Source organism: Actinia tenebrosa, unplaced genomic scaffold (genome assembly GCF_029948245.1).
Source record: "Actinia tenebrosa isolate PJP-AT-01 unplaced genomic scaffold, QUT_ActTen_1.0 PGA_scaffold5__44_contigs__length_20552954, whole genome shotgun sequence".
Lineage (NCBI taxonomy): Eukaryota > Metazoa > Cnidaria > Anthozoa > Actiniaria > Actiniidae > Actinia > Actinia tenebrosa.
Genome location: NW_028292582.1, coordinates 16,206,082 through 16,232,162, shown reverse-complemented (window position 1 = coordinate 16,232,162; position 26,081 = coordinate 16,206,082). Strand labels below are relative to the sequence as shown.

The window sequence follows — 26,081 nt, the reverse complement described above, 5'->3', positions numbered from 1 at the left end:
AACACTTGTTTATCCAGTTTAATAAACGCACAGTAAAAACTGTTTTTCGATTAGGAAAAATCACAATTAACCGACCAAAACACTTTGCAAATAGGACGATCACAAATTAAGGTATCGATGAGTTTGGCTGCAGACGCAAAGGTTTCGCGCATATTAGAAAAAAATTCTTTTTATGTGTCCGATTGAAATGGCTTAGAAGAGCTTGAGCATACTCCATGCCTTCCATAAATAGATACACAAATAAATACATTTCCTTTACATTTCAACATAATTGGTCATACCGCATTGTTTTAAAATATTTTTTGTCGTTGTTGGGAAAAGCAATTGTATTGATGGAGTGAGAGATGTGAGCGGTTATGAGCGTTTGATGACGGTGGCATATTTATTCTCAGTGGTTTTCTACAGGTAATAGCTAATACTGTGTTCCTCATCAACATGCAAAAGCATACCGACTCCCTCCCTACCGCCTCAAGTCAGGAGTATAAAACAACCAAAACAAGGTTTTATCGGTCTTTTGGTTTGAACAGATCCATCAGATGTCATACAATATTGATTCCACTTCAACTAGATTCACAACAAGTTATACACTAGGGAAACTCTTATCTTCCGACCCCTGGACGGAGCGGGGAATTAAACTATTTTAAAATTTTAGCTCTTTTCCTGGACTTTGGGGGAAAATTGTGGTTAAGACACCGATTTAATACTTCGACTCCCCGGTATATGTGGACCGACCTCATAATGTATGCCAGGAGTAAATGAACTAAGAGAAGGCATCCTCGCGAATGATGATGCTATTCTTAGAATCATTCATTTGATCGTTTGTTTTTCTGAACGCGCGTACTGCTCATGTTTTCTATTCTTGTGTTTTTCAAAAAAGAACGTGAGCAAACATTGTAGCCATTGCGCACAGTATGCGTGCGCAGAAAAAAAAAATGATGGCAAATGCAAAGCATGGATGGTAGAGATTCCTTCTCTTAGTTCATTTTCTCTTGTGTATTCGTAATCTTCAAGATTTTGACATTTTAGTTCGTACAGATCTCATTGTGGACAACGTTACAGGCCACAGTCAAACTGCTCATAGCAAATCGCGGTACTCGGCCCAGGCCACTGGCACACGAGAGAAAGTTAATAAACAAGAAAATAAGATGTATTTACCGAAAACTCTTTGGTGATTTTTGACAAGCAGCATTTAGATTATGTTGCACAACGAATTGTAAGAAAGTACTAATCATTTTCAATGCCTGACAATCTACTGGCCATACCACTGCTGAATAATAATTGGCTCCTAAATAAATTATGTATCACAAACATGGACTTGGGACATGAACATGGAAATCTGTACGTCACAGTCATGCGCAGTCAGTCCAACAAGGTTCCCACACGTTGAGAAAAGCATACTAAAATTAGGTCAACGACTTTGGATTTTGGGATTGTTCCTAAGGCTGACCTTTATGAGCCTCTAAGTCTTCGTATAACTTTGGATACACATTTGACTCGCATAAAAGCACTGATAAAGATCATTTGCATACTAATAATGAGTAGGAATTGATCATATATAGAGGTACATGCAAGTATTGGGTTTGTGATCGCTCACATAAAAGGTCACGTTCGGCATTAAAATGTTTGCACGATACCGAGGCTCTCGAGCAATAAACATTGTTCAAAAGTGCAATAAAGCTCAAAAGGATCAGTAGATCTAGTGCTGTAGATTCGATGTCTTTTTTCTTGATATTATCGAGAGGTTATCGTGAGGTTATCGTCCTGAGTGAGGACCAACACTCAGGATCTTAAAATAACTGAGGAGAGGGTGCTGCCTTTGTAATAATATCTGCAAATGGTTAGACCTTCAAGTCTTCTTAGAGGACTGTAAACCGTAGACCCTGTCTCCCAACCCTTCATAATCTGCAGTAAAATGAGGGAAATAAAAGAAACTGTTGAATTATTCGTGTAACAGTAGGGAATTGTCTCCCGGTACAACAGTCTATCCCAAGCTGCACGGCTGCTAATAGTGTCGTAATATGCAGCCCGTAAAGTCCTCCACTGGTCACAAATGTAAAGCGCATTGAGACAATGTGAATGGCGACCATTGTGGTACCATTATTAACAATAGATGCTAATGAGAAATCTTTTGTTAAATGGTACCAACATGACCGCGATGACGTAGCGTGCAAACCTATCAAGAACTAATTTAAATTGCTAATTTGAATTACAGGAATAAAAGCGAATTATTTTCATAGCAGACGAAGCAGGAGTTATTTAACTAGTATTTAACCTACTCTATTGATCAATGCCTTTATTATATTACCCATATTCCTTTTATTACAAGGTCGCATTAATATTCGGTACATAACCCTGGGTAACACATGGTCTTCTTTGTTTGCATTGACTGTAAATGTTTGACTAAGGATTAAACAAATGATTGATAAAAGCAAGGAATGTTTTACTTTTTAATTTTATTTAGTAACATTTTTTTTCAGAAGTGGGTGTGATTTTTACCAAGACATTGATTGATAGCGCATGTGCGTGAATCGTCAAGCAGCGTAAGTCACGTTACGTTTGGGAGCGCACAAATGAATTTTAAAGTCTTTGTGTTCTTAGTATTCGTTATCATTGACTCATATTAGTTCGGTATGCTTAGAATGATCTCCTCAACTGGAACTGATGGATCTGCACTACTGACCACCATCACCACCATCACCACCATCACCACCATCACCTATTCACATAATATTAACCAAAACTGATAATAAAATGCCAGTTATAATTACCTCTTTATAACTACTAATTTTTAGGCCAATTGTCAGTTAACTGTTAAGCCCCATCCACATCGTCTTTACCTCAAGATATATAGAAAGACGTAAATATCATAAACACGTAAACATTTTTTTGGGTGAAGAGAGCCATTAGTTTGGAGCCCCGCTTAGGGGAGGGTTACTATGTTTTGAATTGTGTTCAAGTCAAATATCACAAAAATATTTGCGGCGCTTTCGGCGCACCTTATTTTTCAACACTCCACACATATTTGCATCAGCCCCAAAACTAAACGCGTTTATTATGCATTGTACTCACTCTCTAAATTCTCATTAGTCGAGAACCTACAGATAATATTCTAGCTATCAGCATGCGCCAGCGATTTTTCGATGGTTATCTGTGGGCAGTTATCTACAAAAAGAGCCTGCGGTTATCTGTAGGTTGCTTTTTATGTATTACCTTGAAAATTTTAAGAAAATAACGTTTATTATAAAGTTTCTATTCTTGCATTATCAGTTAATCCATTTAAACAATGTATAGTAAAACCGTTCATTGAATTCGGTTTTGATGATATCTGGAATTATTATCAAAGTCTCGACCAATAACACTTACCTCAGTCGACATTGTTACGGTTCAGCTTAATTCCGGATATCGCCAAAACCTCATCCAATTATTGTTTAATATTCAGAATAGTGTAATGCGGAATAAATCAGCCTACACTAGCTTTTTTATCGGCTGCTATCAGACCTACCGTTCAAAGGGTTTGCATGAATTCTGTAACATATTTAAAAAAGTTTATAGATGGTATTCCATTGGTTGTCATATAATTCTCAGTCTGATTTGAATTATAGCACTTTAAATTAGTGGTTGCATTTCAAGTATTTAAAGACAAAATCTTTTTCTTTTAAATTGCGCCTTTTCCGCTTTTTTTCCAGTTAATGAAGTGGTGTTTAATAAAAAGCTCGAGGCGAAACCGACTGGTTTTGAGATCTGATAAGACACGATCTGCGAGTTTATTGAACAGCTTCACTGAACTCCTACTTTTATCTTACTTTTCCCCACAATAGTCTATGCACACATTTTCCAATCGTAGCCAATCCCTCAGTCACTTTTTAGGATGCTCCACGACCCCTGAAGAGACACCAGCGACCCACCTACTGGTCAAATACTTTAATAGACTTTAGCATCTAAGAAAAGGGAAGTTTCAAGTCTTGTCGATATGTCTCATTGTCTTGTCGACAATGTAGAGTATTTCTCAGCGCTTTTTGTCGCATTTAAAACTCTAAACATGCTCAAATAAAATCATATCATGAATCATTACCTGAGGAATGCGTTAATTTGGCTATTCCATCTCTGACTTATGAAAATCTTTTCGTTATTGAAATTTGCTTAATAGACCTATCCCGAATTCGCTTGACTGACCACGAAACAATGGTTTGAAGTCGAGGTTGAACTTGATTCATTTATTCATCAAATTCAACTTCGACTTGAAACCATTGTTTCGTGACCAGTCAAGCGAATTCGGGATAGGCCTATTGCGATTTTGTCGGCCTCTGAAATAAAAATGACCGGCGTAAAGTACGAGTTGCTGTATTCTATTGGGGTTTCAAAATCCGAGTGGAATTTCGAAACCCCAATAGAATACAGTGCGAGTGTTTGACACGACATCTTATACTCTTTTTGTTATGTCTTTTTTTATTTCAAAGTTCTAGTACTTTGAAATATTTCAAAGTCCGAGTAGTAGGACTTTGAAATAGTTCAAAGTACTAAAGCTTTGAAATGGGTGCGGTAGTATTTGATGGGGTTTTAAACTACTGCACGTGGTACAAATAAGAAACCCTGGTTGGTCGATGAGCTCATAAATAATTAATGAGTATAAGATATGAGCTTCAAACTAGCTGATCATCATTTGTGCCATTACGATAAGTAGCTGCCAGTGATCTTGCTTTTTTTGCGTGATTTTAGCTGAAAAATGTTTTTCAGATTCTAATGGTCGTGGTTATAATAGTGAACAAATTGCGAGCCTTCTTTAAAAGAACGGATTCTTCTGAATTCTTCAGTACGAAGAATTCATACCTTTCATAACGACTGATCTTTTGAGTTTATAATCTTTTAAGCCCCAGCTTTAATCTTTATGCTGAGTGAATCTTCAAGTATTACTTAATCTATTTCAACAAGATGCGTGGAACTGAACTTGGATGCCTTTTATGATGCTAAACGATCATAGAATGTTTCACAGGAAAAAGGTTTAGTTTAGCTTGCGACTGCCTAATAACTAGACCTACTACCGTAAGGTGTTATCCTTTTGCTAAAAGAATTGCAGACCTTACCACATAATATATATGACAAGAATGAGTTACCCTGAAGATGAGATAGGTGCATACCGTGTTAAGGCCTTCGACATATCTAGATAGATTACGTCATTTTGGTTTACACGGTCAGAGCAGGTTGGCTTCCAATATGATCGGAAGCATGGGTGGCGTAGCGGTGATGGGGCTCGCCTCTCACCAATGCGACCCAGGCTCGATTCTCGGACTCGTGTGTGAGTGGAGTTGTTTGTTGTTTCTCTCCTGTCTTCGAGGGTTTTTCTCCGGGTTCTCCGGTATTCCTCCCTGCGCAAAAATACACTTCTAAATTCCAATTCTATCTAGAAAGGGCCTAGATGGAAATTACTCTGTGTAATTCTAGTTACTGTATTAAATTGTGTAATTTAAAAAAATGTGGACAGGAACTTCCTATAAGTTGAGTAGTGCAAGATCTGCCTGGTAGGAATCCATGTTGAAATTGTGTTGATTAAGCTTGTTACTTGATCTTTCATATAATTAATACGAAACGGTCAATGTCTTTGGAAACTTGGGATAACAAAGAGATAGGTCTATAGTTCTCCAAGAAGATCGATTTCGCCTTTTTTGAACACGTGGTGCATGTCCTCCGTAGCCGTCATTAGTTTCAGTCCTTGAGGTGTGTCGATGCAATCAGATGTGAAGACAGAAGAAAAGTAGCGATTGAAGAGGTTAGCAAGCATATACGTAACAAAATCACTAACCAGCAAGGCTCTGTATATTCTTAGGTATTCGCGGAAAGAGGGCCTCAACAAGCTGAACTGAACCATTTATTTGATTCGATCGTTTTAGCTAATGTCACCTATAGCTTGCCCGTTTTATGGAACTTTCTCGACCGATGTAAAAAGGGTAACTACGTACCGTATTTACTCGTTTAGACGCCGCGGCGTTGTCTAATTTCTCGTGGTCCAGCTGCGGCGTTTATTTGGGTCGTTTATTCAAAATTACTTTATTCAATAAGAATTCTTGAAAGAGAACTTAACGCAAGGACAAAAGAGTACAGTCACTTTGAACTTGAAAATGTTGTTACGTTCTAAAAGAAAATGAATTTCCGTTGCTGGTTTAAACTTGAAATATACCTTTTCTTTATCATTATTTATCATAAATTATTATTTCCTCAAATAAACGCCACACCGCAGATGCGGCGTCTATTCGGGGGCGGCGGCGTCTGAACGAGTAAATACGGTATACACCACCAAGCCCAAAGATATCATCAAAGATATCGTGCTTATTTCACCTTCCTGCGTGCTTTATTACTAAACGGAGCACGGTAAAAGCTTCTTTATTTGTTTGTTAATTATTCTATAGTAAGGATAGCACGTGCGCTCTCATTGGTCGAAAACTATGCTATATTAGTAAACAGGGCACAGTTCTGACGACGCCATCCGCGCGCGCGAAGTGCTGCTAGATCCTGCGAGCGCTTTTGTTTTTACGTAAATAAATTCAATACCGGAATGAAATTAGTAACTATATAATAAAATGAATAAAACAGTGACCGTCGTCACAATCAGAGAGTCATCACTTTCAAATTGTTCAACACTCCTTTCTTTGAAAACATCCAAGACTGCACCAACACGTTTTGCTACAAGAGGATCAAATACACCCTTCTAAAAAAGATAGTGCAAAATATCACTGTCACGATTTCTTAACCTCCCTAACTCCAATCAATTTAGTTCACTTTCAGTAACTTGTTGATCATCACTTTCTGGTACTTTTTCTTTGCACTCAACAACAGCTGCTAGTCTTTCTACTGCTTGTGGGTTAGAAATAATACCTAAAACTTTAATACTTCGTTTTATCATACGCTTATATTTATCTCTGGTAGCTTTTTTCTTGTTGTTGAGCACTTTCTTTTTTGTTTGTTTGTAACTTGCAGATATGGCAGAGGAAACTTTCTTTGGAGCTGTTTTTCAGTAAATGATACATTATTTAAGGGTAGTTTCAAGACGTTCACAAGAATTTTGCAAATCAGATATCTTCTGTAAACAGAATTGGTACTCATAATTGTCAGCCCATGACTTCGGTTGCACTTGATCATTCAACAGCCCAGGGATCCTTTCTTGCCAATTTTGTAAAAATCATGACTGGGTTGGTCCACAACAGGAAAGGATACCTCAGCCAGTTCCTGAATCTAACAACCCTGGACACCATCAAAAGCTTTCAAAACCCAATCTAAAAACAGGCATCCTGAAGATTGGCCAACATCAATAAAGCTTTCAACGATCCTACAGAGTTTAATTTGGAAACAGAAAATGATGTTTATACATTTCGCTAATAAGTTTGCTGTAGATGTAAAGCATGTTAGAGTACTTTTGTCATCTAAAGATATTAAAACAGGAAGCAGAGATGAGAGCTACACAGAGGAAAAAATATAAAAAAGACCTTGAGGGGAAAAAATGATGATTATGACTGGATGGAACTAGTCTTGGATGGAAAAATAAAAAAATTGAAAGTACATGAACTTGACAAGTACTTGCACAAATACAGTCTTCTAGCTGGCATCAAGGCACTGAAGAATGATAAAGTTAACTGCATTATAAGTCGTGTTGAATTCGAAAGCACAAGAAAATACGTAACCCCTCCTCAAAATCACCCACCCCCTATCTCACCATAAATAATGACCGCTCCCTAATACTGTTAGCCGACTTAATTCCTGTGGTAATATTTTCCAGACTCTAGTGGCCCTTTTCCATGCTCCGTTGTAAATAAAGCACACGGAAGCGCCGTAAGCACTTGAGAAGTGTGAGAAAACTTCGGCTCATCCTTCTCCTTACAATTCTTTCGTACTTACTGATCACCTTTCTGTGTTCTTTATTACTGAACAGAGCACGGAAAAAGCCGTTTTATTTGTTAAATATTAAGTACTTATGCAAATTACGAAAAGCTTTTATTCCATTCCCATGCATATTTAAGCTCGATGACGTCAGGATACCATAGAGTGCAAACAATTAGTCCGTGAAACACTAATTACTAAATAGTACAAAATAGTGCTAATTAAAACAATAGAAAACAATGGAATGTGCATGAAATTGTGCTATTTAGTATTACTAAAGTTTCACGGTTATATTGTTTGCACTCTACCACAAGCAGATACTAAAAAAATATCGACTGCTCAAACATTAGTGTTTTTTTTTCAAATGGAATTTTTATTTTCAAATTAAAGGATGGTAATTAATATTTACAATGTGACTTAGTACTAAAGAAAAATTAAAACATTAACTCTACTTGGTTACTAAGCCTTTATTAATTCTTTCATACTCAAAGTATGCTTTACATAATCAAGTTAAGTTAGAGTGCAAATATTTGAAAAAAAACCAAATTTTTTTGGAAGTAAATATTGCAGTCTATTGTTTTAGTTTTAAATAGAGAGATATAAGACTGTTTATGTATACGAAACTGCTTAAGATAAGTACTTGTGTTTTGCACAAGTTATATTAATTGCCAAGTCCATATAATACTAGTAAAAATATTGTACTAAAATTTTGAATAATCAATACTAGGGAAATCACTTGAGAGAGTAGTAAAACTTCCTTTAGAATATACGTCTCGTAATGAGATTATTGTGTACCACGGGATCGCCTTTGAGTATAATACATAATCTCCCCATGTGATACATATATTTCCAAACTCTAGTGATTTCCATAGTAACGACCAATAGTTAACAAAATCATAACTAGCATCTTACATTAAAATCTGCAAAGCATAATGGAATTGAAGAACACCAAGTAGCAAAATCTATATACATAAGATGATTATTTTGGATAAAATTAATAAAGAAACTTTGTAATTTATGCTATACATTGCTCAGTAACCATCTAGGATATTGGTAAATAAACTATTCTGATAGGTCAAAAATGGTTGAGGAGCTTAAACATGTCAATGTGCTGATCTTCATGAATTTGCTGCTGGCATATTTGTTATAAACAGCCTGGAAGTAAAAAACAGCTTGTTAGAGCTCTACAAAGTATGGTGTCATTGGGTAAGTAATACATCACAAAAGAGTGAGATTTCTTTTTTGCTCAAAAGTCGAGTGCTTTTATGGTTACAAGACATTTGGAACCCCAATCAAGTATGAAGCAAAGAGCTTCTCAAACTATTCATAATAGAATATATATTTATATGACCATGAATTTTAAAGCCTGGACACTAGCAAATCGAGCAATCTGATAGGATAGATCGCATTGTGGACTGGTCTAGATTCTCTGGTATTAACCGGTCCGATATTAATATTACGCCGAAAACATTTTGTCCTTTTCAATGAAAAGTGGTCATACAGTAAAACCCCTCTATACCAGACAGTGCTGGGACAGATAAAAATTTCCGGTTTAGCGAGGGTTCCGGTATGCTGAGGTTTTTGCAAATTACTTTTGTTTTCGATTTGAATAGGTGCGATATCACACCTATTGAAAATATGTTTGTGTCTAATCGTTTAGCATCAGTATAAACAAACACGTAAACGAAAGTTCAAGTAAAAATATCAACAATAAGATCAAAAACTAAGCAAATTCTTTACTTTTTATTTCAAAAGAACGCCAAGAAGAAACATTCTTAATACGATCTGAACAAAATCCCCGGTAAAATGGACTGGGAATGACCCCAAAGCCATGTGACATGAAAAAACATGGAGGCCGCAACTTTGCGAACCATTCGATCTTTAGTATTTTTCAACACTATTAAACCTTCGTTATGCATTCTGTTTGAGCATTTATATATTGAAAACAATTAATTAGTCTTTATGTGTCTATTTGTGAACAAGATTTACTATTTTTATAAAAAAATATTTTCGATGATCTTGTGAGTTCAGAAGTTGTCCCTGTAGACTAGTAGAATTTACACACCCGCAAATACGTTAGTGATGGTAGTTCCGAAACAAAGGTACGTTCTTCCGGACTAGCGGGGTTGAATTCTATTGTCAAATAGTGTTTGGTACCGAAATTATCGTCCGGTTTCCAGAATAGAGAGGTTCCGGTTTACTGAGGTTTATTTTACAAAAGATATATGGGAAAAATTTCCGGACCAAAACTTTTGTCCGGTTTATAGAGAATTCCGGTATACTGAGGGTCTGGTATAGAGGGGTTTTACTGTATAATAAAACTCTTATCAACCGAGCTTGGTCGGTCTGTATGGGATAATCTTGACCTCGGTCAGGTACAGACCTCGCTGCGATCGGTCTGTACATTCCAACCTCGGTCAAGATTATCCCGTACAGACCTCCCACTCGGTTAATAAGATCTAATATTGTTTTTTGGTATTATGTATATGTTAAAAAAATCTCAAAAAACGTCCCAAAGATTGGTTCTTGCTCAAGGAATTGAGTCGTAGCATAATAGGTAGCAAGGAAAGAGGGTAGAATAAGGGGGCAGCCCCTATTCTCTTCCTGCAGATTTGCAATGATAGTCTTTCCAAGTACATCATAGCAAGGCTTCATGCAAAGATTAAGCAAAATATAAAAGTGCTCTTGAAAACTTTTTTTTTGGACATTTTGTTTATAAAATGGCATTGTTTAGTTTCCTGTAAAAGACAACTTCTCAAGAATGATTTTACATTTTGTGCTGCAAAGATGTTCTTTGCACATTGCCTTGCTATGGTGCACTAGGACACAACATGAAGTGACCAATCTGCTTTCAGTTCAAAGCATTTCACTCCAAAATAGATGCAGCTGATAAATATTCTATACAGGACAAGAATGATTCAGCATGTAATTATCAGGTTAAAGTATAAAGAGGTGGATAAACCTTAATCAGTTAAAAAAGAGTTGAGCAGACCAAATATTTTCCATAATTTCTCCAGATTTACCATACCTTTCCTTTGCTGTCTTTATCCTTGGTTTTCAACACAAGCTTTGCTATTCTCTTCATACAAGTTGTCAAATGCGTTTCTGTATAAGTACTGTAATACTCTAGAGTTTGAGTCTGAAAAAAAATCAAGATTGAAAAAGAAAGACGTACATTAAGGAGGCTCGAAATCGTTTCCTTCAGCATATGTGCATGCTCTAGGGCCAATGAGGTATGCATTGCAAATTGAACTTACAAAAGGACAAATTTGTCAGAAATTTTAATATTCAAATGGAAAAACTGACAAACTGTGCTGTGAAATGTCAACAATTTTCATTTCCTTTCTTCACCAAAAAGAAGATTACAATACAAAGTTTGAACATGCCAATTTCAATGCTTGGTTGATAAATCTCAAACATTCTATGTATGGACATCAGTATGTTGAAATTTTGGCTCCATTTTGATCACACAAACCTGGAATGCTTGGAAGGCATCAAGGAAAATGTGTGGGGCAATCATACAAAAGTAGGCTTGGCTGTAAAATCTCAGGATCTTAAATGTTGGCTTAGCTGAGGATTGAGAAATGTCACATTATATACAAAACATTTTACCCATTCAGAGTTGTCTAGCAGCTTCATGGAGAGGCAAAGGGCAGCAGCTGCTATTTCAGATGGTAGAAACTGGATGGAGCCATAATCCAGAAGGGTGATTTCCATGAGATATTTAGCCAATGTGTGCTTTTGAGCATCAACCTTAAAATATTAATATATTTCTATATTAGTATAACTACCTTAGGAGTATACCTAAGTATATAGTACAACATACAACTATATTCCTTTGGTTAAGAAAATTGTATTTTTTAATGAGAATGTGGTTAAAAATATTAGCATAAATTTAAAGGATAAAAAAAAATTAAATTGATCACATACAGTGATAACTTAAGCACCAAGAAGCATATAAGGAAAGTACAAACTTCCAAAGGAATCAAACTCATTATTATAAATATTATGATTATAATAGTTATCAAGGTAAATATTCAGAATTTAGCATACTTACACCCCCAGCCTTGGAATTTCTGCGAAGGAAATGGAGACAGAGAGGTTTTCCAAGATTAAACTCTAAGGTTTTGAAAATTTGAGCTTCCATCTGTCTTATTTGTCGTTTTGTGTAAGCATTATCTGTTATATACACAAAGTCTCCAATCTCTGGTGCATACATTTCTTCATATTTGGATGCGAGTAGCATGGCACTTACACCTACAAGCTGAAGGTTTTGCTTGGTAACTTGATAGTTCTGTAAACAAGAAAAAAGGATATAATTATTCTTGGAGACAAAACACAGTGGTATAATCATTAGTATCATATGCTAAAATACTTCATATCTAGAAATTCAAAGAATCTTATAAAGGAATTTGGATATGAGTTTGGTAAATAAAGGAAGCTATGTGGTTATTTCTTGCAATTGGCCTATTTTCCCGTTTGCATGATAGATTAAATAAAAGTGCTTCGTCTCATTTCAAAGTACTGTAACAACACTGCTTCGAAGAAAATATTTTATACTTACAGCTAAGAACCTATCAATAATTGATATTGTTAAATACAGAGTTTCTTGAAGGAGATGGAATCTTGTGTGGACTTGAATCAGCCAGTCGACTAGAATTGTGCGCATTTTCTCGTTTACTTCTTTCTGACTGTTCATGTAATCTGGTGACACACTATATTTACGCTGGAAAAGAAAAAAAGATAAGCTTATGTTTATATACATCAACTTTTAGCAAGAATAAAATTGTCCTTCTAATTTCTTGGTTGCCTGTCGTAAACCAGCCTAAATAAAAATACTCTGGCAAATTATGTTGATTAATGTCTTTGCACTGCGACAAGACGGAATAGGCATTCCTTTCTATTCCAAGATAATAGGTTCTGCAATTACTTTAGTATTATAGATAGAACACCTCAAGGGAAGAAGTCTAGATATACAAGGTAACAAATTTGCAAACTCTTCATATGTGCTACTCCTTGGCATGATACAGGCAACCCAGTGAACGCAACTCGTTTTGGAATCGCTCAAGATACTTTTTGAAAAGGTTGAAGTGAAGCGCACTTTAACGTTCGCAAAATGAGCTCGGATGTTTCCAAGCTTAGCATAAGCTTACAATATTTTAGAACGAGATAAGAAAGGTTTTATGCTGAAATTCAATTTGTGCCCCATTGAGAACTTCTGAATTTGGACTCACCTCCATTGCTCTAAGATAACGCATGATTTCGTTGACGTATTCAGCACACAGTTGAGGATTATTGAAGTCTTCTCTGTCGATGTCTTCTACTTTGCATGGTATAAGACAATCAGCCAATGCTTCGCTAACATCTGCCAAGTCCATAGGCTCGCATTTTTCATCTTTAGCGGGTTTAATTGCAGTTGGGAGAAGGGACGAAGCCTTCGATCTCGTGAGAGTCTTCTTATAAACATGTCAACCAAAAGTCAAAGTTAGAACTTTCCTTCAGAAATATAATGCAGCTGGCAAAATTTTATATTACTGGTAGCCTATATGATCCTTTAACGGTATCAAATAAGCTTAATTCTTACTTTTTGGTCGTTGAAAGCCGTTGCTTTATTTCCGATGTCTCCGAGGGCAGCACGCGGTCTTGAAACCTTAGAGAAACCTTTTCCAAGCGGATTTTCATTTTCTTTCTGGAATGGGAGAGTTTGCTAAAAAGAACAGGAAATACAAAGTGTTAACACGAACTTACTTGTTAATGTCTTAACTAATCTACTAGTAGCTAGCTGACAAATTCAAAATCTTGTACTAGTAGCTTTTGAAATTAGTTTGTAAACTACGAACGGCTAACTGAAAAAATTAAAATGTTTATACTCACAGTTCCAAGACGACGTATGGCAGCCATAGCTTTTGAATCCTTGGTTATTACTACTTTTTTAGTAAGAGAATTTCACTGTAAGGTAAACTTGTTCTACTAGCTTCTCTTTGAGCGTTTTGACTTTACTTCTTTCCTGCAGTTACTTCGTTTGTAAAACGTAAGATGCAAGTGACGCTGTTCGAAGGCCTTTTGAATTACGCTCCCTGGCATCTGATTGGATAACGAACAACAAAACCTCTATCGTGATTGGTTTAGATGCCTTCTTGACTTCGTGTTCCACGCTGTTCCCCGGGCTGCTCGTGCGACGTGATTCTTCACAAAATATCTTAAAAAGATCTAACAACCTTGAATCAAAATACTATTTTATCCTTTCAGTTCAATTTGTTTAGACTAATCCCTATTTTAAAAATCGCGGTGAGGAAACTCCCAGGAGATCCATTTTCCCCGGACCATTTTCGGACATTGTTCGGTTTCCCGAATTGAAGCTCAGTGGTCAATCGATCGAAGGTCGGGTCTAAACGTGGCAGTATAATAAAGTGGCACTTTTCAATATGGCGTTCGTTAGTGACTGTGCAATCGTATTTTTTTCACAACTACTTTTCTTTGGAATTGGTTGGATATTTTTCATGAGAAGACTTTTTAGAAACTACGAAGTTCATCATTTAGCTGTTCAGATCGTATTTTCTATAACTTTTGCCTTGTCTTGCACTATGTTCGAACTTATAATTTTCGAAATTCTTGGAATCTTGGACAAAAACTCAAGATACTTTCATTGGAAAGTCGGTATATTTTCAATGCTTTTCACTCTTATATTTCTTCTTCCGTTTTACATATCATATTTCTTAGTCAAGACAATTCGTCTCGTGAACAACAGAGCCACAGTTCTCTTTCTTGCTGTAGGATTTTGGCTGGCCTTTTTGTACATGTTTTGGAAAATTGGAAATCCTTTTCCTATATTGAACCCAAGACACGGGATCTTCTCAATTGAGCAAGGTATAAGTCGTGTAGGAGTGATAGGAGTCACTGTGATGGCAATTCTTTCAGGTTTTGGAGCAGTTAACTGTCCATATACTTATATGACATTTTTCATGAGGCATGTGAGCAATTCTGACATTCAATCCCTGGAAAAAAGGCTTACACAAACTATGGATATGATCCTGAGCAAGAAAAAACGTATAGCTTTGGCTAGGAGAGAAAGTCGTAGATTTGCTGCTTCGTCACAACTAAAATCAGGTAAACAGAACAAATTTGATATTTGTAGTTTTTGCTTTGCCACAATATGGAACAAATCTATGATTAATGAGAGATTCACTTCACAACTGAATAATGAAGTTTTCAGGGTGAACATTCCATTCCATGTTCACAAGCAGGGTGAAGGGGGGTACAAATAACGTTTCATGGATAAGAAAATGGTAAAGCATGGGCTGTAGGAGAATATTTGGTTTGTGAGGGGGAAAATTACACCAGTCTCAATTTAGGGATCTGAGTTTTGCGTTGGGTTTGTAGTTGGACCCAACGACACAACACGGCAAACATCAATATAAGAAATATGAGCTTACTTCTGATCACAGTTTTGTGCCTATGAAGGAATAGGTGCTTTCGCTTGTGTGCATGCACATCTATTGTTTTATCATAGGTCACGTGACCTTTAATTTTTGTACTCTCACCTCCTGCGTTTAATACACAGCAGGATGCTTTTATATTTTCTTGTTTCCTCCCTTTTTTTTGCTAAAGCCATCTTTTCCTTTCTTAACTTTTAACCACTCATTCCTGATTCTCTGCAACCAGCGCTGTTGTATGATAATTTTCTCCCATATCGATAGTTAACCCGACACCACCCAGAGTCCATGCAAAACTATCGTTTTCATGGTCATAACTATATTCACTATTCCGTAATTTAATAAGTTACACCGGATTGTCGATATCAGTCGTGATACTGACAATGATGTAAGGTTTCTGGAATACAAAAGTGGTAAAACCCAACAACCCAACAGCCCAACAGCCCAATAGCCCAACAAACCCAACAGCCCAACAGCTCAACAAACCCAACAGCCCAACAAACCCAACAGCCCAACAAACCCAACTGCCCAACAGATTAACAAACCCAACAAACCCAACAACCCAACAGCCTATCAGCCCAACAGCCCAACAGACCCAACAGACCCAACAGACCCAACAGACCCAACAGCCCAACAGACCCAACAGCCCAACAAGCCCAACAAGCCCAACAGCCCAACAGACCCAACAGCCCAACAGCCCCAACAGCCCCAACAGCCCAACAGACCCAACAGCCCAACAGACCCAACAAGCCCAACAGACCCAACAGACCAACAAGCCCAACAGACCCAACAACCCAACAAGCCCAACAGCCCAACAGACCCAACAGCCCAACAAACCCAACAGACCCAACTGTTGGGCTGTTTGGCTGTTGGTTTGTTGGGTTGTTGGGCTGTTGGGTTTGTTAATCTGGGCTGTTGGACTGTTGGGCTGTTGGACTGTTGGGCTGTTGGACTGTTGGGCTGTTGGGTTTGTTGGGCTGTTGGGTTTGTTAATCTGTTGGGCTGGTTGGGCTGTTGGGCCGTTGCGTTTTACCACTTTTGTATTCCAGAAACCTTACATCATTGCCAGAATCACGACTGATATCGACAATCCGGTGTAACTTATTAAATTACAGAATAGTGAATATAGTTATAAAATTCATGAATAATTAATGAGGAAAGCACAATAGAAATCATTGTCCGTGGAGGCGGTTGTATGTCTGATACAAAATCCTCCTGATTTGCATTAACTTTAACTCCAATTTTCTTAGCCAAATTCAATTTCATCTTTAAAATTATAGTAGAACATGAATGTATACACCTAGACGTTTCATAAGTAATATACAATATTCGCGTCCGTGTTATTGAACACAGGACTACCCCCTAGGTGTATGTGAAAAATACTAGATAGCAGTATTGCAGCTGGGAAATTGTTGTTGAATATTATTCCCCTATAGGATACGGTAAAGAAAATTCGGTTTTGCAGTTCAAATCAAGTCAGGAAAGAAATTGTCAAATTCCCTGTTGTGTTTACATGCATTCCCTTATAAGAGCCTTTCGCTGAATAAGCCCGCATTCATAGGAGAACATCTTTAATTTCTCAGGCTGTACATCAGCTGCGTGCTTCAAATAAAAAGTTTCAACAACTTTGGAGCTCTGGCTACCTGCGCATGTATTTAGTTTTCTCATATGGTGCAGGATGGAAGAGGATGATGACAGATTTGGATGTGAAGTGTAGACCATCCACAGCCATGTTGGTGAACACAGGCCTACCCCTAGAAGTATGTGAAAAATACTAGATAGCAGTATTGCAGCTGGAAAATTCTTGTTGAAAATTATTCCCGTATAGAATACGGTAAAGAAAATTTGGTTTTGCAGTTCAAATCAAGTCAGGAAAGAAATTGTCAATCGCCTTCGGCTTGTCATGTGGTTGTATATCTGATACAACATGGCCACTCATATTACTATATATTACTTATGGCCTTGAAAACGATAGTTTTGCATGGACTCTGGGTGGCGTCGGGTTAACTATCGATATGGGAGAAAATTATCATACAACGGCGCAGGTTGCAGAGAATCAGGTATGAGTGGTTAAAATTTAAGAAAGGAAAAGATTGCTCTAGCAAAAAAAAAAAAGGGAAGAGGAAGCAAGAAAATATAAAAGCATCCTGCTGTGTATTAAACGCAGGAGGTGAGAGTACAGTGCAAAAATTAAAGGTCACGTGACCTATGATAAAACAATAGATGTGCATGCGCACAAGCGAAAGCACCTATTCCTTCATAGGCACAAAACTGTGATCAGAAGAGCTCATATCTCTTATATTGATGTTTGCCGTGTTGTGTCGTTGGGTCCAACCACAAACCCAACACAGAACTCAGATCCCTAAATCGTGACCCATATGTATATGATCTTTGTAATTGATGAGCCCACAATATCTTATCTGGCAAGACACCAGATACCTTTCTGTTGTATTATCCTTTACAAAAAATAAGAGGGTAGGCCCAAAGTATAATTTCATCGTGCTACAGTATCCTTCAGGCCAGGCAATGACGCACCATCTCCATTACAGGGAACAACCTTGTCCCTTTCATCTAATGAGGAAACCACCCTGTCCCCTTCATCTAAATAAGGAAACCACCCTTTCCCCTTCATCTAAATAAGGAAACTACCCTGTCCCCTTCATCTAAATAAGGAATCTACCCTGTCCCCTTTATTTAAATAAAGAAACTACCCTGTCCCCTTCATCTAAATAAGGAAACAACACAGTCCCCTTCATCTAAATAAGGAAACTACCCTTTTCCCTTCATCTAAATAAGGAAACTACCCTGTCCCCTTCATCTAAATAAGGAGACTACCCTGTCCCCTTCATCTAAATAAGGAAACTACCCTGTCCCCTTCATCTAAATAAGGAAACTACCCTGTCCCCTTCATCTAAATAAGGAAACTACCCTGTCCCCTTCATCTAAATAAGGAAACTACCCTGTCCCCTTCATCTAAATGAGGAAACAACCCTGTCCCCTTCATCTAAATAAGGAAACTACCCTGTCTCCTTCATCTAAATGAGGAAACCACACTTTCCCCTTTATCTAAATGAGGAAACCACCCTGTCCCCTTCATCTAAATAAGGAAACTACACGGTCCCTTTCATTTAAATAAGTAAACCACCCTGTCCCCTTCATTTAAATAAGGAAACCACCCTGTCCCCTTCATCTAAATAAGGAAACCACCCAGTCCCCTTCATCTAAGTAAGAGTTAATTACCTTGAACGGAGGCAATAAGCCATATGCATCCCGAGGGCCGCAGGCCCGAGGGATGTATAGGCTTATTGCCGACGTTCGAGGTAATTAAGTATTTTATTTATCAACTGAGAAGGTTTTCTATCAAATGTTGCTCATTATAAATGCGAACGGTCTATATATAGTTATTAACCGGGTTAATAACTATATATTGACCTTGCATTTATAATGAGGGTTATAACAAAAATAAAGCCTTGTGAATAACAAAGAAAACTGTGTCAATTGATAAATAAATACGTAAACCACCCTGTCCCCTTCATCTAAATGAGGAAACAAACCTGTCCCCTTCATCTAAATAAGGAAACCACCCTGTCCACTTCATCTAAATGAGGAAACCATCCTATCCCCTTCATCTAAATGAGGAAACCACCCTGTCCCCTTCATCTAAATAAGGAAACTACACAGTCCCCTTCATCTAAATAAGGAAACTACCCTTTCCCCTTCATCTAAATGAGGAAACCACCCTTTCCCCTTCATCTAAATGAGGAAACTACCCTGTCCCCTTCATCTAAATGAGGAAACCATCCTTTCCCCTTCATCTAAATAAGTAAACCACCCTTTCCCCTTCATCTAAATGAGGAAACTACCCTGTCCCCTTCATTTAAATAAGGAAACTACCCTCTCCCCTTCATCTAAATAAGGAAACTACCCTGTCCCTACTCTTCAGCTAAATAAGGAAACCACCCTGTGCCCTTCAACTAAATAAGGAAAACACCCTGTCCCCTTCATCTAAATAAGGAAACCACCCTGTCCCCTTCATCTAAGTGAGAGTTAATTACTGAGAACGGAGGCAATAAGCCATATACATCCCGAGGGCCGCAGGCCCGAGGGATGTATAGGCTTATTGCTGACGTTCAAGGTAATTAAGTATTTCATTTATCAATTGAGAAAGTTTTTTTATCAAATGTTGCTCATTATAAATGCTAACGGTCTATATATAGTTATTAACCGGGTTAATAACTATATATTGACCTCGCATTTATAATGAGGGTTATAACAAAAATAAAGCCCTGTGAACAACAAAGAAAACTGTGTCAATTGAGAAATAAATGAGGAAACCACCCTGTCCCCTTCATCTAAATGAGGAAACTACGCTGTCCCCTTCATCTAAATAAGGAAAATACCCTGTCCCTACCCTTCAGCTAAATAAGAAAAGCATTGTTTGTTTGCTTTCAAAATAGATTATTCAACGGTTTGTCCTGAACATAATGAATCGAATTAGAAGCATTGTTCACTTATTCTATGAATTATTTTCTCATTATTTATCATAAATAAATTGTAAATGTAGCTGACTGGTTGAAAGGAATGATAGAAAAAGAATTATTTTAAGATAAAGCATGTGAGATAATAAAGATTTCTTGCCATCAATATTCGAAAGCAGCAGTGATAGCTTCTCCAGTGAATCAGAGGATTCTCATACAGATACCCAACGAGCAGTTTCTTTTACCTTCCACTGAGAGAGAGAAAGGAAAGAAGACTCTGCCGAAACCCTGTTGCTTTTAATTTGAGCATGCGCGGCGGTTGCTTAGGAATGAATGACTTTCCACGCCTACTCACTGAAATAATATTTCCGTTTCCGGTCAGTTTCCAGTCCACAATTGGAATTGCTAGTTGATAAATTAAGGATTTGTCATGTCTGGTCGGCAAAGATACAAAAGTATCTTGTCCAGAAATAAATTCAAAGATACCCCTTTCTTGTTGAGCTGAAAAACTGAATGATGAATCTTGTGATGTAGAAGTAAACAGACTATGAAGTACGTTTTTGATAGCTTCTCCAATGATTGATGCCATATTATGCTTGTGGGCGCACTGTTTATGTCAGTAAATTAGCTGTGCGCACAAAAACCGGTTGGTCCGCAAGCAAAACGTGTGAGTAGCCCCGATTCTTGGGCTATCAGCACTTCAAAGAAACTACAGGGTTTCTGCAGAGTCTTCTTTCCTTTCTCTCTCTCGGGGGAAGGTAAAGGAGACTCTGCTTGCAGGGTATCATACAGAGTAACAATACTTAACATTGTATACCAGTGACCCTCTCTAAGTCTGAATAGGCATGCACTTTTTCAATATAACAATGCAAAGGGAATTACAAAGACAAAGATATTGAAATAATTATGTAGATATTGGTATTCACAACTTTTAATATAACACGTTCATTTATAAAAAAGGTAATTTGGGGACTACTATATCTGCAGTCTGAACCTTGGCTTGCAGCTATATATGATGATATGTTAGTTTTGTTTAATGTCACCATTTCAATTTTGAAGTTTACATGTCATTAATGTTTCAAGATTTGTTTTTCTCTCACACAATGTAGTGTTTAGATTCATTGAAAATGTAGTTTTGCTATGAAAATGTAAACTAAACAGCTTTATACTATTAATATCAAACCTGAAATAGAGATAATTAGCTAAAAACTAGTGTTAGCTGCTTCGGTGTTTCTAATGAAACAGTAATGATAAAAGGATGCTAGTTGAAAGGTCAGCTAGCTTATTCAACTTTTCACGGTGTAAAATTTACCCTTTTATCAAACCTGAAATAGTAAGTTATAACTAAAAACGCATGACCCCACAAAAATGTTTGCATGATTTCATGCAGCCCCTCATTTTTGGTTGAACAAAAAGGTTTGGCCCCCTCCCCATTTGTACCAGCCCAACCCCCTCTAATAAATGACCAGTCCCTAAGCTTGGTGTGGAAAATCCAAATTCTGTCACTGTCTTTCAAAACTTTGCAACTTATTTCCACTTCTCCTTTGGATTCTTAAGAGTCTCTGAAACTGTTCCAATCAGATAACCTGGTCTACCCTGCTGCCAGGGTCTTGTTCATAATTAGATATAGTGTGTTCATTAGAAAGACAATGATGGCAGCTAAATCGGCAATTGATTCAATCAAAGAAAAGGGAGGTAAAACGACCATTTAATATTCATGTTTATTCATTGAAGACTTATGTAACAATTCATAAAATATGAATAGACAGATTCAAGTGAGTAATAAGGAATTAATTGGTTTAATAACAAGAATTTTCCCTGTCACAAACCAAATATTCTCCTACAGCCCATGGCTGAAATCATGTTTCAAAAAAATAATGGAAATGACTATTTCACATTTCATAAAAAATATGGCCCAATGACGTTTCATAAAATATAGCTCTGCACAACCCTGCACAACCCTGCACATTAAGAGCTGTATTGATAGTGACTCTGCCAACACAGTTTTATATTCATTGTGTTGAGAAAGAAAGAAAAATTAGGATGCTGCCAACTTGGGTAGTTTTTTTGTTAATCAATCAATCAACCAATCAACCCTTATTAATGTGTCAATGTATTAGTCTCAGACACTAATAAATTGGGGACACAAAGCATGCAATGCAGTTGCCTAGCATTTTGACACAACTTGAGTAAAGGATGTTCCCACGCAAAAACAAAATAATGGTAACCCCCATTTTTGTTTTTCTATATTTTTCTATATTTGTTATATTGACATTTACTTCACATTTGCTTCACATTTGCCAGCAAACATCATTAAACTGCATATTTGGTATGTTGATTTTTCATTTTAAAGGCAGTTTAAAAACATGTTTTATTCCTCTACAAATGGCGCTGATGGAGGTGGATATTGTGATCTGTTTTCTTTCCATTTTCCCAATGTAGGGTAATTCTAGTCAAGAGCTTATTAAATTACATTGCTTTCTGGGAAACTTGAAGCTGTATTGCTGGTTTCCATAGCCGCAATCTTGGTTTAACTTGACATCATTAAGGATTAGTCATTATAGTCTCTTGTTATATCAATAAACATGGTTGCTGTGCCTTTAGTTATTTCATTTTTTTGGGGAATAATTGAAAACAAGCAATAAGTCTCTTTCAGAATGTTCCATGTAAAGGTCTTCTAGTAACATTTAAATTGTCTTCTAGAATTTGTTTCTTGAACCTTTACAGTGCAACTACTATAACCACTCAGACAGCGAGAACCAATCAAATTGCAAAATAAAAACAATACATTCCCACTTTGGAGCCAATCGGAAATCAGACAAAAACAATAGAATTTCAACATTATATCTTTTTTATTCGCACAAGAAAAAGATAATTTTTTATTCGCACAAGAAAAAGATAATGGCTGTCTAGTTTTTTTATAAGTAATATCAGGGTCAAGTTACCATTCTCATGCAGTCTAGGTTTCTGATTGGCTGGAGTACCTAAAGTTAGAATGCAATGTTTTCATTCTATATTTTAATTGGTTCTCTCATATGTCCTGGTAACAGTAGTTGCACTGTAACTTGTATTTTTATACTTTTATTACTACCTTAGGTAGTCTGATGCAAATGCCGAGCATCACTAATATTTCATTTTACTTTATATTTTCTTTTCTAGGAATTTGGGGAATGTTCAGCACAGCCACAAGTAGCACAGAAAATACATCTCATCTTCAAGCGGAAGTAGATGCTATGGAAGAATTAAGTCGTCAGCTATTCCTGGAAATTGTAGACCTTCACTGCACTAGGCAAAGAATGGAGTTTTCCAAGACATTGCAGGGAAAATACTTTGATTTTTTAGGACATATTTTTTCTGGTTACTGTATCTGGAAGATTTTCATCTCCACAGTTAACATTATATTTGACCGTGTAGGAAAGACAGATCCTGTTACAAGGGGAATTGAAATCACAGTCAAGTACTTTGGAATGCAGTTTGATGTGCTGTTTTGGTCACAGCATATTTCATTCTTTTTGATAGGAATTCTAATTGTTACCTCAATTCGTGGCTTACTTATAACATTTACAAAGTTTTTTAATGCCATGGCTAGTAGTAAGTCATCTAACATCATAGTATTGGTGCTTGCAGAAATCATGGGGATGTATTTTGTCTCATCAGTGCTGCTTATGAGAATGAACATGCCTGTTGCATATCGAGAAATCATTACAGAAGTCCTAGGCTTGTTGCAGTTCAATTTCTATCATAGATGGTTTGATGTAATATTTCTTGTTAGTGCTTTGTCAAGTATTGGATTTCTTTACTTGGCACACAAGCAGGCACCAGAAAAACACATGGATAATAGCTATTTTTAGATTTTCTATAAAGCATAGTTAAGAAAGTTAATAATTTCTGATGATTGCTGTAATACATGTAGAATAGACTAAATCAGAATGTAAAAAAAGTATAGGGTAGACCTTAATTGTACTCATGGGTCAATAGCCCATTAGGCTTCATGTGACGTATGAAGTTGATATACTAGTGTGAAACAAACTGAAACATACCTAGTCTATTTGTATCAAAACAACTCGGGCCCTGAGATCAAAGTTTTGAATGTCTTCGTTGTCAAGAAAAACCTCTTAAAACAAAATTAATGTTTATCAAATTCAAAGAACACTATTTGAATGCATTTGAAGTTCAAAAATGATGCTAAAACGAGTTTTGATCTTTCATGAAATTTTCTTTTCTTGGAATTTAATTGATCAATGATTTCACTTTATGTTTTGATCTACGTATGAAATTGTATCAAAACAACTGGAAAGATTTCCGAGTGAAGAGTGCTGTCTCCAAAAACGTTTTGAGTTAAATAACTCAAACACCATTTTTCGTATCATTCTTGAACAACTCAAAAATTTGCATTAATTCATATTTGAACCCAAGAAGACTGATTAGAGAAGGTCAGGGATGCTTGTTGTACCTTAGAGTTCCAGATCTGCAATTTGGTGCCTCAGGGAGTCACAAATCTAAAAGGATTAGCAGAGAGTAAGCCAGTACCTCTTATTGTGGTATTGTAACAAAAAAATACCTGAGATTATTTGAATATTCAGAATATTTATTTTCAGTTCTGACTTCTGTCACTTAGATCATAGGTAATTGGTACCTTTTAGGGATAAAAATCGTTAGTTCCCACATGAAATTGCACAGGACTCGGGGTACCTCTTAGGGGTCATTTTTTCAAAATATCCAATGAGAATCCCTACCCTTCTACATATAGAAGTCCCCTCCCCCCGACAATCCAAAAGAAATAATAATGTGAATATAGGTTATACAAATGTGCAATAAAAAACATTTGTTAATAATCCATGTATCTATGTTGTACTTGACTTGGAAGGAGTAAACCAGCAGTTCAAGGATTGGAGGTTAGGGGGTTTTCATTCATTAGCAAATATGGGGGGGGGGGGGGGGGGGAGGGGATTGGTTAAATTGTAGGAGGGTTATGTTATTTTGAGAAAATAGTTAGGGGGGTTATCACATTGAGGTGGGATGACAACTATTGTAGGATAATGAAAGGGGTTGCAATTCTTGCCACTACCATGAAGGGGGGCTGGGTTATATTTGTAAAGCTTTTCATTTGATTTTGCCAACATCCCCTCCTGCTAATAAATGAACACACCATACAACAGATACACATATATATAATTATGACAGACTTCTGACAGCCTAATTTCCATGCTGGTCAAAGTGGCAACAATTTCATTTTCACCAGGGCCTGGTGCGGTAATATGAGCAACAATCGAACAACTTGTCCCGCAACATTATTGCGTCGCAGGCTGCAGAGCAAATGTTGCTCGTATTACCATTCCCCGTGCAATAAATGCACACTATTGCGCGAAGTATTCTCTACTTTTTACAACGATTAAAAAAGTCTTATCTTTCAAGAAAGTAAATACTGACATTTAACACCACTTTTGTAGTCACTACATTGGCTGCAAGTAGAGGAACGAAAGCTATTCATAGACTCGCACCACGGTACCTTTGCGAGCTAACAAATGTAAGGACACCCACAGTTTATTGTTAATCCCCCCTAAGGGAAAAGTCACTTGTCACACTAGGGGGCAGGTCTTTTAGCTTTGCCGCACCAAAGCTGTGGAACTGAGTCTACCACAGCGAATCAGAGACTGTACAAGCATCACTACTTTTAAATCATTGGTAAAGACTTTATATTCTTTATATTATACATTTTAGATTATGTATATTTCATAGTCTCTTATTATTATTAATAATATTTTTAGTATTATTTCTATTTCTATAGATTATTCATGCTTTTATTCATTTTTAGGCTTATTGTAATGCGCATTTGAAAATTTCTTTTAATTGATATTTGCGCACTATAAAGTAATAAATTATAAATTATGATGTAGACATCTTTACTTGCTCGCGGAATGGTAAAATGTGCAACATTTGCTTTGTTACTTTCAACACAGCTATGTTGCGCGAGAAGTTTCGCGATTTTGTTTTGCTTGCAGCACAAAATTCTCAAGGCATCGTTAAGGTGCGGTAATGAGAGGGGGGAATAAATCGTGCCAAACTTATCGGGCAATATTGTTGCTTGTATTACACTCCGCGCATATCAATTTTTAATTTTCATTGCGCCAAGTACTACCTCTACTCCAGTTCTACAAGCAAAACACCTCCAGGATGGAAGCACGGGTGGTGTACGTACGCTGCTCGATGCACCGTCTCTCTCACCAACAAGGTGTCGGGTTTATGATTCCTAGTGTGTTGTTTGTTGGTTCTCTACTGGATTTCGTTTCTTGGACTTTCCCCG

General features: G+C 36.9%; 2 protein-coding genes across 3 annotated transcripts; one reads left to right on the top strand and one right to left on the bottom strand.

The window, feature by feature from the left end:
* Window positions 1-8,317: 8,317 nt before the first annotated feature.
* On the bottom strand, window positions 8,318-13,891 carry LOC116300568 (G2/mitotic-specific cyclin-B). 2 transcript variants are annotated; one of them, XM_031709447.1, is made up of 8 exons: window positions 13,741-13,891; window positions 13,451-13,573; window positions 13,101-13,322; window positions 12,431-12,592; window positions 11,924-12,160; window positions 11,479-11,619; window positions 10,895-11,005; window positions 8,318-9,021 (listed from the first exon to the last, which is right to left on the bottom strand). In XM_031709447.1, the coding sequence occupies exons 1-8, from the start codon at window positions 13,765-13,767 to the stop codon at window positions 8,929-8,931; spliced, it is 1,116 nt and encodes a 371-aa protein (XP_031565307.1). In that variant the 5' UTR covers window positions 13,768-13,891; the 3' UTR covers window positions 8,318-8,928. The 2 variants fall into 2 exon arrangements, with proteins under 2 accessions (XP_031565307.1, XP_031565308.1); XM_031709448.1 differs by having other exon boundaries at window positions 13,101-13,319.
* Window positions 13,892-14,276: 385 nt separating this feature from the next.
* LOC116300562 (Golgi pH regulator) lies at window positions 14,277-24,612 on the top strand. The gene is made up of 2 exons (XM_031709444.1): window positions 14,277-14,973; window positions 22,937-24,612. Exons 1-2 carry the CDS (start codon window positions 14,292-14,294, stop codon window positions 23,626-23,628), a joined length of 1,374 nt encoding a protein of 457 aa, XP_031565304.1. The 5' UTR covers window positions 14,277-14,291; the 3' UTR covers window positions 23,629-24,612.
* Window positions 24,613-26,081: the final 1,469 nt, after the last annotated feature.

What these genes read in the sequence shown, in the direction of transcription:
- LOC116300562 (XM_031709444.1), top strand. Translation starts at nt 14,292, where the DNA reads ATGGCGTTCGTTAGTGACTGTGCAATCGTATTTTTTTCACAACTACTT. An exon ending in TTCGTCACAACTAAAATCAG is followed by an intron (nt 14,974 to 22,936) that starts GTAAACAGAACA and finishes TTTCTTTTCTAG; the next exon opens with GAATTTGGGGAATGTTCAGC.
- LOC116300568 (XM_031709447.1), bottom strand. Translation starts at nt 13,767, where the DNA reads ATGGCTGCCATACGTCGTCTTGGAACT. An exon ending in GTTATCTTAGAGCAATGGAG is followed by an intron (nt 12,593 to 13,100) that starts GTGAGTCCAAAT and finishes TTTCTTTTCCAG; the next exon opens with CGTAAATATAGTGTGTCACC. An exon ending in GAAATTCCAAGGCTGGGGGT is followed by an intron (nt 11,620 to 11,923) that starts GTAAGTATGCTA and finishes TAATATTTTAAG; the next exon opens with GTTGATGCTCAAAAGCACAC.